This window comes from Euprymna scolopes, chromosome 10, assembly GCF_053919585.1.
Source record: "Euprymna scolopes isolate OS-2025 chromosome 10, ASM5391958v1, whole genome shotgun sequence".
In the NCBI taxonomy this organism is placed as follows: Eukaryota; Metazoa; Mollusca; class Cephalopoda; order Sepiida; family Sepiolidae; genus Euprymna; species Euprymna scolopes.
Genome location: NC_136491.1, coordinates 69117634 through 69135804, shown reverse-complemented (window position 1 = coordinate 69135804; position 18171 = coordinate 69117634). Strand labels below are relative to the sequence as shown.

At 32.7% G+C, this 18171-nt stretch overlaps 1 protein-coding gene across 1 annotated transcript; it reads left to right on the top strand.

Moving 5' to 3' along the window:
• The first annotated feature begins 324 nt into the window (after positions 1 to 324).
• LOC145286071 (DNA polymerase lambda-like) lies at positions 325 to 7221 on the top strand. Its single transcript, XM_080134743.1, has one exon. The coding sequence runs from the start codon at positions 626 to 628 to the stop codon at positions 2417 to 2419; it is 1794 nt and encodes a 597-aa protein (XP_079990869.1). The 5' UTR covers positions 325 to 625; the 3' UTR covers positions 2420 to 7221.
• Positions 7222 to 18171: the final 10950 nt, after the last annotated feature.

Genomic DNA, 18171 nt, shown 5'->3' with positions numbered 1-18171 from the left:
AAAATATATTTAAGCGTATTTTATGACCGCCAAGGCCGGACGCCCCTGTCCCTTCCTTCGCTAGTTAACTGGACTGATTTAAATCGTTACGGGATTTGCGTTTTAATTCTGTAAGAAAACGGATTTTTCTAAATAAAAAAAATATTTCTGTTAATATTTCTCACACACAAAAATGATTTTAAAAAATTTATTTATAAATAAAGTGAAATTTCTATTAGAATTTATCGATTATCTGATTTTCTATAAATTACTTTCAGTCGTAAATTTTGTAATGATAATTATTACTTCCCTTTTTAGTGGCAAATTACACTTTATTTCAAAACACAATTTTTTAGATTTCATGATATTAAAAAGAAATGGAGTTTCTTCCATCTTATTGCTATGAAGTGATGCAAAATATTTACAATAAAATTATTATTTTTATAAATATGTTGTAAAAGTTAATCGGATTAGTTTATTATTCGTCGTGCAACTCACGGGGAGCTCACTCTGTAGTTTATTTGTCACCGGTGATTCAGGTTTTTTGTTGTCATTATTTTAAACGCTAGGTTGTTTTTGTTTTGTTTTTTCTTAGTTTCCATTTTTATTTTTGCAATGACAGTATTTTTTTTATCATAAACAAATCATGTCGACCAGTCAACAAAAGAAGAAAGAGCATAACCGAAGAAAAGAAAGCAAAGAGCCGACTTCGAGTGGATCAAGTTGTTCTAAAAAACCTCGTCCGGAAAACAAGGAAGAAAAACAAACATTAAAACAAACGGAAGCCGAAGGTAAATTCCTTAGTGGCCTACATATCTATATATTACCAGCTGGCATGATGAAAATTCGGGTCGATTTATTTGTGTCGAAGCTAACGTTATTTGGTGGAATCGCTGAAGATTATTTTGATCCCCAAAAGTGTACGCACGTATTAGTGGATGAAGAAATGACACTGGATCGTGCGTTAAAGCTTTTAAATAAAAGCAACCATCATAAAAATATGCAGCAATTAGTTTGTTGTCCAATTGTGCAGTCGCTGTGGCTGAGTGAATGCTTAAAAGAGAAAACACTTCTCCCGGTTAATGATTATTTATTAAATAAATCCCTCCCATCATCATCATCATCATCATCATCATCATCATCCACGGAACCGAACCTGTTTTCAATGGACAAGCAGAAACTTACAAGTGACTATATGGACAAGTCATCTCTCCAGACCAGAGTTCAGAGTTCAGATTTGGGAGTGACCCAACCTAACTCCAATGAATCTCCGTCGAAAATAATATTACCTAAAATATGCGACAGTGATACTAGTGACTATATAGCTAGTGATGATGAGGATCGTTTTCCTGAGTCTACACAAACGACACTGACACAAACTTCCTCCTCGGAACATGTTTCCAAACAGTTACCTAAGGGTAACTGGATATGCTTTAAATCTTCAAAAAAACGTTCAGACAACAAAAATCAACACATAATCGAGAAATTGCAAGAAATGGTTAAAACCTACAAAAGCACAAATGATAGGTGGCGATTGTATAGTTACCAAAAAGCTATAAGTGCTCTCCAGAGATTTCCAAGGAAAGTTTCTACTTGGGAAGAAGCCAGGTCGATACCAGGAATTGGTGACAGTCTTGCTGACAAAATATGGGAAATTATTGAAAGTGGTGAACTTCGAAAACTTAACGAATTTCAAAATTCTATAGACTGTCAGACGCTGAAATTATTTACCAACGTGTGGGGTGCCGGTTCCCAAACAGCAAGAATTTGGTACCAGCTAGGTTACCGAACTCTTAACGATCTCAAAGATAAAGCAACCCTAACTAGTCAGCAGAAAATCGGTCTTGAACATTACAATGATTTCTTAGAGCGTATGACACGAGAGGAAGTGGCAGAAATTGAAAAGGTGATTGTTGAAAATACACGCAAGTTATTACCAGAAGCGATTATAGATACATGTGGGTCTTATCGCCGTGGAAAACTGACCTGCGGTGATGTTGATTTCCTTATTTCTCATCCTGATGGCAAGTCACACCAAGGTATTTTGTCCAAGTTACTTTCTCTTTTAAAAGAAGAACATTTTATAACCGATGATCTTATTGAAATTGAAGAGAATGGGAATCAACGGAAATACATGGGCGTCTGTCGTCTGCCTGGGCAGAACCAAAAGTATCGTCGTATTGACATTATTGTGGCCCCTTATTCTGAATATGCTTGTGCACTTGTCCATTTTACAGGATCAGCTCATTTTAATCGATCCCTTAGACATCTGGCAAAAAAAATGGGGATGTCACTCTCTGAGCATTCATTGCGCACAGGAGTCATCCGGGGTGAGAATGGAAAGCTCGACAAAGGAATAATCCTGCCAACTCCAACAGAAGAGTCCATTTTTCATCAACTTGGAGTACCCTATCGGCCTCCAACTGAAAGAGATCACTAACATTTTGTTGTATGCATTATTTATTGAAACTTAAAATTTTATTACATTCTTTTAATGAAGAATCCTACAAAAAATGTTTCTTCTAACAAGAAATTTCATTCAAATAGATTCAAAGAATGGTGTTGGTTTTGACTTTATACTAAATTATAAGAATACCTCTCCCAGTACAGGTACAAATCATGTGTATAGCATTTTGAGCTACACATTTTAATACTTTGTGATATATAATAGATATGTATACACCCCGCCCATCTCGTCAGTGATGGAAGGTAATTTATTTTTAACATTTGACAGATTATTTTTTACTAAACGTTATTTATTTGATAGAAAATTCTATCTTGCTTCTTTAATATTTTGTGTGTGTGAGAGGGTAAGGTTTGGCTTTGGAGAAACACTTTCTAAATGGTAAAGTTTACAAAAAATAAATAATGTGCGCACATTACTGTGTGGCCTAGAATATGCATCCCATAATCTATTATAATAAAGTCAGATTCCTGTCTGTTTGTTTGTTCACAATTTAATTAATATGAACAAAAGACACACTGTTTCAAATTAATTAATTGTTATACTGAAAACGGCCGTGTACACACTTTCATTCAGTATGATTTTTATATATACTATTTGTTCAAAGGAAATCTACGTTCAAGAAGTAACCCCATTTGCATATTACATTAAATAAAATCTCTCGTGGGTGAGATGGCTAGGTCCTAGGTTTATTTTCCATTTCATTTCCACCGCCACGTCAAAGGTTCAGGTTTCAAGCCAACGTTCCTACTAAAAAATCTATCTATATTTATCTATCATGTCATTAATTGTTTGTTATAATAGAATTTTTAATTGTTCTTTTTATGAATATTATTTAAAAGTGATGTAATTTATTTAATTTTAATTTAATTTGTATTTAATTCAATTTATTTTTAATTATTATTATTATCTGAGACCATTTGCCTTTAAAAACGAAAGTAAGTTTATTTAAGCCGTGAGAGATATTTCCCTTGAAAGATATAAAAATTATTTCCTGTTTAATTTTCATACAATGTGTGGTTCACATTCAGGAAAATAGGATATTTGGTGTATCTTAAATAGTATGTGACTAAACCCTCCACCCACCAATATGTTTCAACCTGGCAACATCTAGTATATGCAGTTAGTTCATAATAAGTTCATTAGTTTAGGAGTTTACTCCACAAATACATATTATTGATGCTTACATGTTCAAATCCAGTAAAAAATTACACTGGATGTAGAAAATGGTGTAATGTAAACATATTATAAGGTATCTACAGTTTCTTTTCCAATTTTCAGATTTTTAATTATGTCAAAACGCACTTTATCTCCTTTTGATGGATTGATTGTTACTATTTCTTCTGATTAATAATTATATATTATAAAGGCAAAATAGATTCACTGATTGATATATTAAATCATTGATTTTGTGCTACGAAACGGATACTGTTAAGAATTGTAAATGTCAACTGAATTAAAGGAATAAATTATAAGATGGTCAACATCATGAACTTTGGAATATAAACTTTTGTTATTCATTCACTATATTGCTCTGTAATTACATTGAGCTTCTTAAATAAGGATTGGTATATATTATAAGGAAATAAAGTATATTTCTACAGAAATATATATATATATATATATATATATATATATATATATGTATATATATACTCACACACTGCGTATCAAATTATTAACGAGTTTACATTTCAAAAAAAATAGTTAAGAAACATTGAGAAAGTGCTTACAATACAGCTACTCCGATCAGAAAATAAAAGTATTTAAAGCAGTATTAGCAAAACTATGGCAGAAGATAGGAATATCAGTTGATTTCAGTGTGTCAAGTTATTAACGAGGTTAAGAAAAAACACCATATACCCATAACTTGTTTATTGAAATAATTTTCAAACATTAAATGAACTAGGAAAAATGCTTAGAACACAATAACTACATAGCAATTTCTACGTCGACATAATTAGTAGGGGATATGCGATCCTTTTTAATGAATGACTTGTAAAAGATGTTGGTCCACAGAATTAGTCAAATTTGTGATTTCGTCAACAGTTATTCCTTGCAATACCTCTTGGAGAATATCCTACAACTCATCTTTGCTCTTCAATTGGCGTCCACTTGCATAGAGGTGTCGCTTCATCACACTTCAAAGGTTCTCAATTGGGTTCAAATCTGGTGAATTCGCAGGCCACTCCATCTTCCATAACCCAGAGAACCCCAGTTGTTGCAAATACTCTTTGCTTTGGCTTGCTGCATGCAAGGGAGCATTATCCTGCATAATAATAATGGTTCTTTTAAAAATCAACTTTTGCTTCTTCAGCCATGGTTCAAAGTGCTCCTTTAGAAAAGCTACACCTTCTGGGACTCTCCATAGGCCAACTAAAGTACCTCCGATAATCCCAGCCCAAATCAATATCCCACCACCACCTTGTTGGTGCCTTAAATGCTGATGACGATGTCGTCCATCTAGGACCCATCCCTTGCTCTAGCCATCTGGGCCATCAAGAGTGACACTCACTTCATCCGTGAACAAAACTTTAGAAAATCCATTTTCATGTTGTCCTCTGCCCTTCAATCGGTTTTGTATGTTATTTTGCTTTAATGGAGGCTTTGTCACAGGCTTAACAAACTTTGCCACTTCTTTCAGAAGGCGACATCGAGTACTGTTTGAGACATTCTTCAATCTGGCTTGATCAAAGACTTCTCGACGTCTGCCCAGGGTTCCTAACAACTTCATGTTTAATTTGGAGTAGAAAACGGCATGAAATAACTCTAGATTTTCCTTTATCAGCTTTCTTATGTACCTTTGTAGGGTTCTTGACAAAGTTCTTCACCGTTTGATGGTATCATCCTATCATTTTTTATATTTTGAGGGTAGTTTTACCTTTTGCTAGCTGTTCTGTAATAATACTCTTTTCAGAACTAATCAAACCACCTTTATGACCCATTTTATTGGTGAAACAAACTGCCTTGTTAATAATTTGACAGACCTCAAATACTGTGGATTCAACAATTACGATGGCAAGTTGTTTGTATTGCGCGGAACAGTATGAAAATTTCACAGTACGTGCAGCTCAGCATTGCCAACATTTCCGAAGCTTTTGATATGAAATTACTGGTAAGTTTCTGAAACTGGTAAAAAAATGTTATGTTGTTAATAATTTAACACGCAGTGTGTGTATATATATATATATATATATATATATATATATATATATATATATATATATATATATATATATATATATGTTGTATATAAATGTATGGGATGATTATGTTTAAACATCGGTTCTTGCCAGATCACCGAAGTTAAGCAACGATGAGCCTGGCCAATACCACATGGGTAAGCATTTGGGAATGCTAGGCACTATCTGTACCATGCCAGGATGTAGAAATTTCTAGGTTGGCATATGAAGGCCTGTTTGATCCAGTGGGAGAGATGCACCCTCAGTCTTCATTAACACATGCATCTAGGAGAAGAAAAACTCTGATGTAAAACTTGAGGTTTACTGTCTGTTCTGTCTTGTGGCATCCATTGCACTGACTGAGATTAGCACTTGTACCAAAGAGTATGGTTGGTTTTGCACAAAGTCTTCACTGCTATAAACAAATCATCTGTGGGATTTCCAAACAACTTAGTTGTGGTGACGGACCTCATATGTTGAAATTGACAGGAGTATCATCATATATATATATATATATATATATATATATATATATATATATATATATATACATACAGTAGCAGCCATAATATAAGGAACAGAAACAACAAAGACATTTATATGTGTATTAGTTAAAAAGTAATGCATGATTAGCAACAAAAGTTTTACTGAATAAACATTAGGGTGTAATGCATAAATATTATACAAAGTTACAAAATGCTACACAATAGTTTTCTTAAAAGTAAACATTAAACAGAACAAAGGAAATAAAATACTGGACGAAAAGTTAAAGAATAATCTTGTTAATATTTGATTGTAAACTTTAGGATGGCAACACACATACATACAAAAAAAAGCACATGGGTAAATAATAATAACAACGGCAATAACGAAAATGATAATCATACTTAATAAATAAATAAATGGATACATAAACAAATACACTAGTATAAAATAAAATGCAAGTTAAGAATAGTGATATTAAAACCAGATCAGTTTCCAATACAAAGAAAAGAGAAAACCGATCCCTGCCAAAAAGGACAAAGTAGCAGGTGAATTAGAGATCAAATAACCTTTGCCTAATAAACGCATGCCCATTGGCTACAATTAATGGGTGTGTGAATAACAAAGAATCTGATTGACTGACTAGGAAAATCAGTACTATGGGAACATATAAAAACATATATCAACATCGATTCCATGCAACAGCCTAACGAAGCCTCACAAGGATGAAATGCGGAAAACTCTGTGTAGCTTTATATATATATATATATATATATATATATATATATATATATATATATATATATATATATAGAGAGAGAGAGAGAGAGAGAGAGAGATCAGAAAATTTAATTAAAATAGTTTTTCATACAACCGACATGATATTTTGAAATTTTAATCATTTATTTGTTTACCATATAATTTAGCAACTACCCATGATATAATGTATAGAATGTACTTCCATTAAATTTTCTCTATATATCATTGTGATCACCGGACAAATTTGAAAGGTTTACTTATTAAATTTTTAACAGCATTAAATGGTCACATTATTTTATTTTTAAAAATCGATTCTGTAAAAACGAAAATTAATAAATTTACAAATTAACTAAGTGCACTTTTTTGTAATGATTTATATTGTCTTTCAGGGAGAAAGAAAGAGAGAGATATGTGTAACACTACAAGAACCAATTATTTTTCCAATAGATTATCTTGATAGCGGCTTATTAAATAAACAGCTGGAATCTTGTTGTGTAGCTGACACATAGTAGTAATTGGTTCTTTCTTCTTATTTTTTTTCACATCTGTCAGTAATCTATTATAATGCATGTTGATTTTTACCTACTTTTTATACCAGATGTTGTAAAAACTATTAAAGATCAGTTCAAAATCATTTGGGGTTTGCCAAGCAGTCATAAACATTTACATTTTTTTGTTTATGTGGAAAGCAGCCCCTAGCTTCTAGGACACATTAATTTGAACAGAGCTTTGAAGGACTACTTTCGAACCCCATAGGATTTGAACAGAAGCTCCAGAGAGAGTCTTAATACCAAAGACTTTTGAGAACTAACCAAACTTTCTTAGTTAATTCCTTTCTTCGCTTTGACACTGTCCTAACTTTCACTAACCTACACCCGATGGTGTAGGTAACATAAACAAATACTTTTTGGCATTGTTTATAAAAGGGCTTTGTTTTGCTTTCATTTGATGATGGTCCATGTTGTTACAAAATATTATACAAGTCTGTCTTACAGTCCATGCTAAGATATGCTTCTATAGTTTTTATTTTGATCCTTATCCAGAATTCCCCCATATTAAAAAACAAAAATAAAGAAAAATCTGCATGATGTATGTACACATGATGGAAAAAAAAATATCATATTCCAGAAATCACATAGATTGATCATATTTTTGTGATTGAAATCATTTTTAAGAAAATTTGTCCCCATGTTAAAAATTGCTTTCTAAAATCTTGCAAGTTTGAATTATTTGGAGTTATTTCCCTTATTTCCAAAATGGTGTCACAACATGTCGCTGTTCACTTGGCCACAAAATTTCATTTTCTCATTTAGCAATAAAACTACTTATCAATTTACATGATTTTTGATGTATGATATTTTCTTTCCATCACAAATATGTACATCATACACATTTTTCTTTATTTTGTTTTTAATATAGGGAGAATTCTGGATTAGCACCTTTCTTTTTCTTTATATTATACATTGATTCTACATAATAACCTGTAAGTGTACTTAATAAAAGTCCAACTGACGTGTTTAAGGGAAAGTATGGTGATAGATTCCCCTCTCACGAACTAAAAATGAGTACAATTAGGTAATCTATTTTTGCAATCAACTCGGTAGATAAATAAACATTTATGGACGAGAAAAAAAAAAGCTAGCATTTAATACAACAGAAATACATAAATTAAATACTGAAATAAAATGTAGTTATTAATATTGGAATCTAAAAATAAAAAGTGCGAATTAGTAGAGAAAATCACTTATCACAACAACGCTTCTTCCGTCTCCAAACTGCAAACTAGTGAAGAATTTAACTTTTAATAGCGTTCAGAAGATTTTTTTTTTTTTAAATTAACCGTTAAGAGAAAGCGTGATTTTATTCTGAACTTTAACTAATCACGTTTTAAGCAACTAATGATATAAAGGAAAATCAGATGGGGGGGGGGGTTCTTCCGAAGTTAGTTGGTGACGTTATAAGTAATTGCGAGATAAGATGGGAGCCAGAAATTAGGGGTGGGGGACTGAAAATGATAATATAATGGATTGATTATACAATATTTAAGATCAACTTGGTAGATAAACATTTATGGACGGAAAAAAAAAAAAAAAAAAAAAAGCTAGCATTTAATACAACAGAAATACATAAATTAATTTCAATCTTTCTAGGGCAATTGCTCTTGACATATCTAAAGCCTTTGATAGGGTATGGCATAAAGGTTTACTTCATAAGATCGCTAGCTATGGTATAGCTGGAAAAGTCTTCTCAATTATTAAATCATTTCTTTCTGATAGGTTCATAAGAGTAGTAGTTGAGGGGCAAAAATCAGAAGCTCACAGTATTAATGCCGGTGTCCCTCAGGGATCCATCCTGGGCCCAACTCTTTTCCTGATCTACATTAATGATCTTCCAAATCATATCCTTACATCATTTGTAGACATTTATGCTGACGACACTACCATTTATGGTACCACATCTAAGACAGTAAACGACCAAGTTCCCTCCAATTCTCTCTCTTCTGATCTTGAGCACGTAGTACAATGGGGAAAGGAGTAGCTGGTTACTTTTAATCCATCTAAAACCAAGCTTCTCTCTTTACATCATCAACATTCTAATCCACATTTGTCATCAATTGAAATGAATGGCTCTCGTCTTCAGGAGGCCTCAAGTTTTGACAAGCTTCTGGGCTTGACCATTACTCCTGATCTTAAATGGAACACACATATCAAATCTGTTGCCAAGGCCGCTGGAAAAATGGTGGGATCTTTCTATCGATCCAGTAGATATCTCACTGCTGATGCTATTCTCTATCTATATAAGAGCCAGGTACGTCCAAGGATGGAATACTGTTGCCGCATCTGGGCAGGAGCTGCTAGAAAGGACTTGTCCTGCCTTGATAGAGTTCAAAATAGACTTCGTAGCCTCGTAGGAGATGTCCTTTTCTCCTCCTTGCAACCTCTATCTCACAGAAGAGATGTTGCGAGTTTGTCTCTGATGTATCGTTATTTTCATGGAAAGTGTTCGACTGAGCTTCAATCTATGGTCCCCCCTCGCCAAACTTTCACAAGAAACACTCGTCTAGCTGTAAACACTATCAATAATTTCCCCCACTCTTTATCTGTGCCTAAACCTAAACGTAGATTCCATGAACAAAGCTTCTTTCTTAGAACTGCATGCCTGTGGAATTGTCTTCCGTTTCCCTGCTTTCCGGCTGACTACAATATGGTTGTGTTCAAGTCTAAAGTAAATAAGTTCTTGATGAGCCGTTCCATATAAGTTATTAAATTTACCAAATTTTCATTACTAATGATTACTATATTGACCAATTTCTACTGTACACTCTTTAACCCTTATCCTTGAGTGGCCTCTTGGCCTTGATAATGTGGTGATGCCTTTGTAAAAAAAAAAAAAAAAAGAAAAGTGTTCCTCCAACCGATCCCTTTCATTTATTCGTAGTTCAAAAACAAGAAAAAGATTTAATCAGCTTATTCATTATGCATCACTGGACTTTCTATCTATGACATCATATCTGAACACATTCTAATCCTAATATTTAAACTGCTAAAGGAATTTTCTACCTTTCTATTTCATCTAACCTTATATACACAATACTGTTTTTAATATTATTTTGCACACTCATATCTGGACTAGCTAAAGAGAAAGGAGGACAAGTATTTTCTAAAATAATAGAATGATTATATTTAGAGCATGTTGACCAAGAAAGACTTGGCTTGAATGAATAAGTGATCTGACTTGATACAACTCACTGATGTCAACCCTTTAGATCAGATTGTATTGAGAACAGACGTGAGACATTGTTTGGTGTTGCTCACCCTAGAATAAAGCACACTCACAGCACCCTAAATCCAAAAACCGAATGGATGAGGAATTTACACCGTTATTTTTTTTTTCTTGCAATAGATTAATTATCCCATAATAGATATTATATAGAGTGTTTTTTTAGAAGCAGTAAACTTTAAATTAAAATAAATCAGAGAAAAATATTTTTATTATACAAATATGTGGTTCATTCCAAAGATTAATTTTTGTCATTTATAAATTAAATAAAATTTCAGGCAAATGAACCTGTCGCTCGCATGTATATCGCATAATCTAAAGGTCCAATTTTCAGAAACTCTATGCATTAAATTAGGCTGTATTTCAGCAATGTGTTGATTGTTGTCTTCCAAGTAGTCTATTGTGTCTGGTTTATTAGCATAGACATTGGACTTTGTATATCCCTAAAAAAAAATAATCTAATGAACAAGGTGGCCAGTTGATTGGTCCATTTTGTGAAATTATTCCTTTATCAAATGTTTCTCTTGGTAAATTGATCATATTATTTGCAATTTACAAATGCTGTTCAGGTGTAAGCCTTTTCATGATGAATTGCCAAACCAAGTTGAACTAAAAATAACTTATAGTTGTCAAATCTGCAATTAAAGAAAATAGAGTTGTCAATTTAAAGTTCCCCACCTCTCAAAAAAAAAAAACCTTGGACTTGAACAGGTTGTTCTCTTTGGCCTTTAACGCAGGACAGAAGACTAAATGATGAACAAACAAAAGAAATTACAATTTAAAAGTTTTATCAAAAAAGTTTTTTCATTTAACAAATTTATATATCTTATATCTATATAATAAAATTGTTAGCACATTTATATATCTTATATCTATATAATAAAATTGTTACACCAGATATTATCTGTCTGTGACGATTTCCATTCAAACATCAATTTTTAACATACATCTTACATGCTGGCATGCATTGGACAGCTTTATTAAATTAACTTCCAAACCAACCTATCTCTATCTAGGTCTTTATGTATCTCTCGTTCTCTTAAGTTCATTTTCATCCCCCCCCCCCATATTTTCTTTGGTCTTTCCCTGGGAACTAAATTTGCTAGCTTAACTGTTCAACATCTACTAACCTAAGAACTGTTATCCATTCTTTCAACATGGCTATTATACTATAAAAATAAAACAATTCTTGGTATTATTGTACATTATGCTAGCTCAACTAAAAATAAAAAAGTAAGATTTCACATTTTTGGCAATAATGTACTCTGAAAAACTTTGCGGTAAAAAATAAATGAATATTTAAAACTTTAGCATATAAATTTAATGTAAAATGATCGCCCACTTCCTGATCAGATAGTGTTTCAGCGATATGTAACCATCTAATGATTTTAGTTATTTTTTTCTTTTGGATGTGTGTTGTGATAGGGTCAATGAAGGCATGTAGTTAGAGACTTCTAGCCCAAAATAATTGTTTATTCATTTTTTTTCTTTTTATGTCTTAACATATAATTACCCAAAAAAGTAGAATCTCATCTTTTTGTGTGTGTTGGGGATTACCCAATTTGGCGCTTCTACACTATCAAAACAAAATTTTGTAGTCAGTAAATGGAGTTTTCAGATAAAAAACAATGGTTTCTACTGATTTTTTTGTCAATTCTAATAAATTACAATGTTAGCTTCCAAATTATGCAGTCGAAATTGCCTGAATATTACTGAATTATTAAAAATCAACTTTAATCGTGTTAGCAGGTGAAAAATTGCGGCCAACTTGTTTAAATCGAAATGGAAAATTACTTCCTTTTTTAACTCTTCTGTGTCTTACATAAGCAAATATGATCATTTTCTTCAAATTCTATTTTCTTTAATAAATAATTTTCTACTTTATAGATTTTCATAATTTTTGGATATAATCATCTTAAAAATATGATAGTAGATTCCATTGTTTTCATGTGAAATTCAGTATTACGATTTCCGAGATTTCGTTCTGATAGTGTATAAGCGCTCCCAATTTTTTTAAAATTACAGTAATAAGCAAACACTGCCATAAGTAATTTAATAAAACTTCACAGAAATCTGTTTAAAAAAGATCAGTATGCATTTATTTCTTGGAAAAATATCCGAGAATTAAAAAATATGTATGATTGAAACCTTAAAATTATATTTGGAAGTCCTAAAGTTTTATCCTTAATCTTGAAGGATTTCCAACAAAAAAGAAAGCACTGTTTTCAAAGAGAATTTATCGCCTGTTGATAAGAACTTATGAGTAAACTTTAAAAAAACATGCATACACAAGCAAATTTTTTCTTAAATATATATACATTAGTGTTGGGACGATTATTCGGAATCAGAATCGGAATCAGGAATAAAAAAAATCGGAACTTTTTGGGGTATTGGAATGGGTATTGGAAAAATTATAGCCTAATTTCTGATTCCAAACCGATTCTTTTAATTTTTTTTTTGACAATAAAAATTAAAACAAGCACAAATTGTTTTTTTTATTAGAAGTGGTTCATTTACAACATAAGACTGAGAAGGGCGACAAAATGGATTATAAATCTCATTTACAGATTTAACATTGATTCACAGAGTTTAATTTATTTTATTTATTGGTCATTTATTGAAAAATAACTTGCCTATGTAAACTTTTTACATGGATTCGCTAAATATCTATGTGCCCCCATCTGAGGGAGTTGATTTGATTATTAAACGTTTTTAAATGCTCTGGACGGGTTTTTTAAATTTCGTTGGCGCCAGCAGAACATTAGCGGTGTCTGTCATTGACTTCTTCTAAAACAATTAAAGTTTAAAAATCTTGGATAAAATACATAAAGAAAAACATTCTGAAGATTTTCTTAATTAAAAAGGAAATTATATCTACATTTAAACTTATACACTACCTCAAAAAGAAGAATTGGTTTGGGACATTTATTACTGTAATTAACAGAAAAAGAAAAGAAATAATAAACAAATACTCAACAAATAAATGTTACCAAAGGCAAGACTCTACTACATATCTGAATAAATTTATTTGTGTTTAAACTTCTTTTAAAGTGTGTTTTTGTTTCCAAACAAACTTAGTGTCTTCTCTTTGAGTTGGAATTAAATAAAATGGCTGCCCAATAATGTTGACAGAAGGACCATTGATAACTGCTCAAAATTGAAAATTAAACAAACGCTGGTAGAAACACACAAATAAATGTTAACAATCGATCGAAGCTGTTATGGTCTAAGAGTATTTTGTTTAATTATCGATTTTTGAGTGATTAAGCACGAATGGACCGGAAATGCATATTTTTTTTATGTTAATTTAATGTGCGAAACAGTTTTTCTACACGAAATTTTAAAATAATTGTTTTTTTTTCATCACAAAATCATTTAAAAATGTAGAATCCCATTTTGGGGAAGTGATTTAGGTAAAGGGATTAATATATTTGCTGCTGCTATTATTACTACTACTACTACTACTACTACTACTATTCGTAGTATTATTTGTAGTAGCATATCTAATTTGTTTTACTTTTACATTAACACAAATCAATCTAATAATCGATCAAATGTGTATAATTGCGAGAAAAAATATGAACATTTTTACAAAGAGGAAAGCTACAGAGTAGTTAACAGAAATTCCCCCTAATGTTAAGAATGTTTTTTTCTAAATAATACGTTATTATGTAGAAACTCATTCTTGACATGTGACGGTCTTTCTTAACTATTATCTCCTTACACTGTTTTCTTATTTTGCAAACCAATCATCGGGTAATGTTTGGGGGGACGCCAGCACGCCATATTTAAATCCGTCATTTTGGTTCGCCAAAAAGTATGCCAATGTGCCAAATTTCATTCTGTCATAAAAACAAATTTCTATAAATAAAAATTATTTTTACATTTTTATCTAGCGATTAAACATAAACGCACATATGAAAAGCCACGTTTATTAAATTAAAAAGTCCAACAATGGAGCTGAAGTCAATGTTTTGCCTCTAAAACAAAATTAACTCTTTTAATAAATCTCTGCGTGGTATACGGGGAAAATATTTTTCTAATGAATAAAAATGAATGCAATATATTTTTACAAGAATCTTTATGCATTTATCTAGCCAATAAACATAAAATTACGTATGAAAAACCACGTTTATTATTTTAAAGAATTCAATTTATATTCTAATACACCTAAAAAAGAAAACATGATTCTCCACTTTTAGGCGATTATATGTAAACAGCTTGAAAATTTTAGTGGTAAAAATACAATAAAACACCAAACAATAGGTTTCCTTTATAAATATAATGCAAAATGATCACTCTTTGTTGATCAGACAATTATTATTGGCTCACATGGAGCTTTCACACAAGTCAACAAACGATCTGATTGGAAATCTGTGGTGTTCTCTGGAAGCTGAGTGAAAACAAGTCTCCCCAGACCTCCAGCTCTCTCCACCTCCTTCGATAGCATTTGCAAATGAATTTGCATCATCGCAACAGCCGCTTACCATTGATTTCACGCTGGCAGCGGCCATTGATTTATACTGAAATTTGAGTGGCACTAAGCCTCCCCAAGGTCTCAGTTCTCTTCGCGCTTGTCCAGCCGATGTCTGGCCAGCACTCTCTCCTTGGTCTTTCAGTCCTTCTTGATCCTTCTCGGCTCTTTGGTATCACATTTATTGGGAGGACCGGTGATGAAACAATGGGGAGGGATGCATGATGGGAGTGTAGAACTTGTAGATATGCAGCTTTCGTGTTCTTCATTCCCTGTAACGTTTCTTCGTTATATTGTCTTCTTGTATTATTCTCTGCATTCAAGGGTTTTCCTTAATATTTCAGCCGTTTTCATTATCGTTAGTCATTATATTTTTGCAGCTATTCCTCTAATTCCAATTTCTGACATTCTTTTTTCGAAGTTTTTCGGAATTGTTCCTAGTGCTCCTACTATTATTGGTACTATTTTGATTTTCTTCATAATCCAAATCCCTTTTAACTCTCTGGCTAGCTCTTTGTATTTGCTTCATTTCTCCTTTTCTTTCATACTCACCCTGTGGTCAACTGGGACAGCAAAGTCTACGATTTGACAGGATTTTTCTTCTTCTTCTTCTTCTTCTATTATTATTATTATTATTATTATCATCCTCCTCCTCCTCCTCGTTTTTATTTTTGTTTTTTTTATACCAAAGGAAATCAATTTAATAACCCACCAAATTTTTATATATTATATATATATTCCAAAATGGTAGCCTCAACTTGATGGACAGATGCCTCATCAATGGCAGAAGGAGGCAACCAGTTTTGGGAGCTGTTTCCACAGATTTCTGGCTATGTTTGAATTCACGATGCCAGCGTTTTACAAGGTCATATGATGGGGCATTATCACCATAAGTTTCTTTCATTTCATCAAAAGTCTCTTGTGGTGTGCGTCCTTTCAAATACAAAACACGGTTCACTGCTCGACATTCAACAGGCTCCATTTCACACCAGAATCAGTTCAAACACCTGTAAAACATAAACTACAATTAGTTCAGAGCTGTAATTTGCTACATAACCCGTAGAGATATAAATCATTCCACAGGCAAAATTTCAGCTAGATCAGACAACTGGAAGTGGGTCAGGGGCATTACTTATTGCACGCCCTTCGTATTTAGAAATTCGTTCGTAACAATGGGAGGGGGGAGCGTTGTTAATATTTTGTTCTTACATCGTTTTCTCATTTTGCCCACCAATCGTTGACTATTTTCAACTGTTTATGAAAACTTTCAACTCGCATGTTGTACACTAACGGCGAACTGATATAATCTGGCTTTGTTTTAAAACTAAAATAAATCTTTTGTTGTCTTACAATTTTCAATCAATTACAAGGAAAATATTTCAGGAAAAATATACGTGGAAATTCTTTGGAGAGTTATGTAATAATTTGAAAATTTGCAAAACAATTAACCTCTAATTAAATATTTATAAATTTTAAAAGAATCAGAATCGAAAATTTAGAATGGAATTGGTAATTGGATCTGAATTGGGAAAAATTTTGGAATCATCCCATCACTAATATATATATATATATATATATATATATATATATATATATATATATATATATATATATATATATAATTGTAAAGGTGTGATCTGTAAGTATTTTAAGTATTACTTTTTTCTTTTTATATGACATATGGACAAATATGCATGTTAATAATATTTTTCCTTTATTTTAAAAAGTATTTCTGATTCTTTAATGTACAAGCTATTATATAATTTTATTCTTATTGTTAAATTGTTATCAAGAAAAAGAGCGTATAGATGAATATGTCTTATAACATAATTTTTTTTCTCAACATTAGTTTCCATAGCAACACAGTGCAAACCAACTACATTTCTTGCGAACTTGGCTGTTTTTTTTTTTTTTTTTTTACAAGGTGATCACCACTTATCAAGGCCCGGAAGCCACTCAGGGATAAGGGTTATTGCATGTACAGTACATTAGTGTGGGGTTTAATAAAAATGTCTACTTAAGGGGGCGGTTCATCAGGAATTTGTTAACGTTGGATTTGAAGACATCCAGGTTGTAGTCAGGTGGGAAGCAAGCAGACGAAACAGAGTTCCACAGGCGTGCAGTTCTAAGAAAGAAGCTTTGTTCATGGAATCTACGTTTTGATTTAGGCACAGATGAAGAGTGAGGAAAATTTTTGACAGTGTTTCAACTAGATGGGTGTTTTTCGTAAAAGATTTGCGAGGGGGGACTAGGGATTGGAGCTCAGACGAGCACCTGCCATGGAAATAACGATAAAACAAAGATAGGCTCGCAACGTCTCTTCTATGAGAGAGAGGTTGCAGGGAAGAGAAAAGGGTATCCCCCACTAAGCCACGAAGTCTATTTTGTACTCTGTCAAGGCAGGATAGGCTGTTTTTAGCAGCTCCTGCCCAGATATGGCAGCAGTATTCCATCCTTGGACGTACTTGGCTTTTATATAGATAGAGAATTGCATCAGTAGTGAGATATCTTCTGGAGCGGCAGAAGGATCCCACCATCTTTCCAGCGACCTTGGCAACAAACTTGATGTACGTGTTCCATTTCAGATCAGGAGTAAAGGTCAAGCCCAGAAGCTTGTCAAAACATGGGGTTTCTCCTAGACGAGAGCCATCCATTTAAATTGATGCCAGATGGGGATCAGAACGTTGATGATGTAAAGATAGAAGCTTGGTTTTAGATGAATTAAAGGTAACCAGCCACCTCCCCCCCCCTGAACCACGTGCTCGAGATCAGAGGAGAGAGAATCAGAGAGAACTTTATCATTTCCAGCCTTTGATGTGTTGCCGTAGATGGTCGTGTCATCCGCATAGATGTCAACGAATGATTTAAGTATGTGTTTAAGGAGATCATTGATGTAGATTAGGAAAAGAGTTGGGCCCAGGATAGATCCCTGAGGGACTCCAGCATTATTACTGTGGGCCTCTGATTTCTGACCATCAACCACTACTCTTATGAGCCTATCGGAGAGAAATGATTTAATGATTGAGAAAACATTACCAGTGATACCGTAG

Excerpts from the sequence above, each read along its gene's own strand:
- LOC145286071 (XM_080134743.1), top strand. The coding sequence starts at position 626 with ATGTCGACCAGTCAACAAAAGAAGAAAGAGCATAACCGAAGAAAAGAA.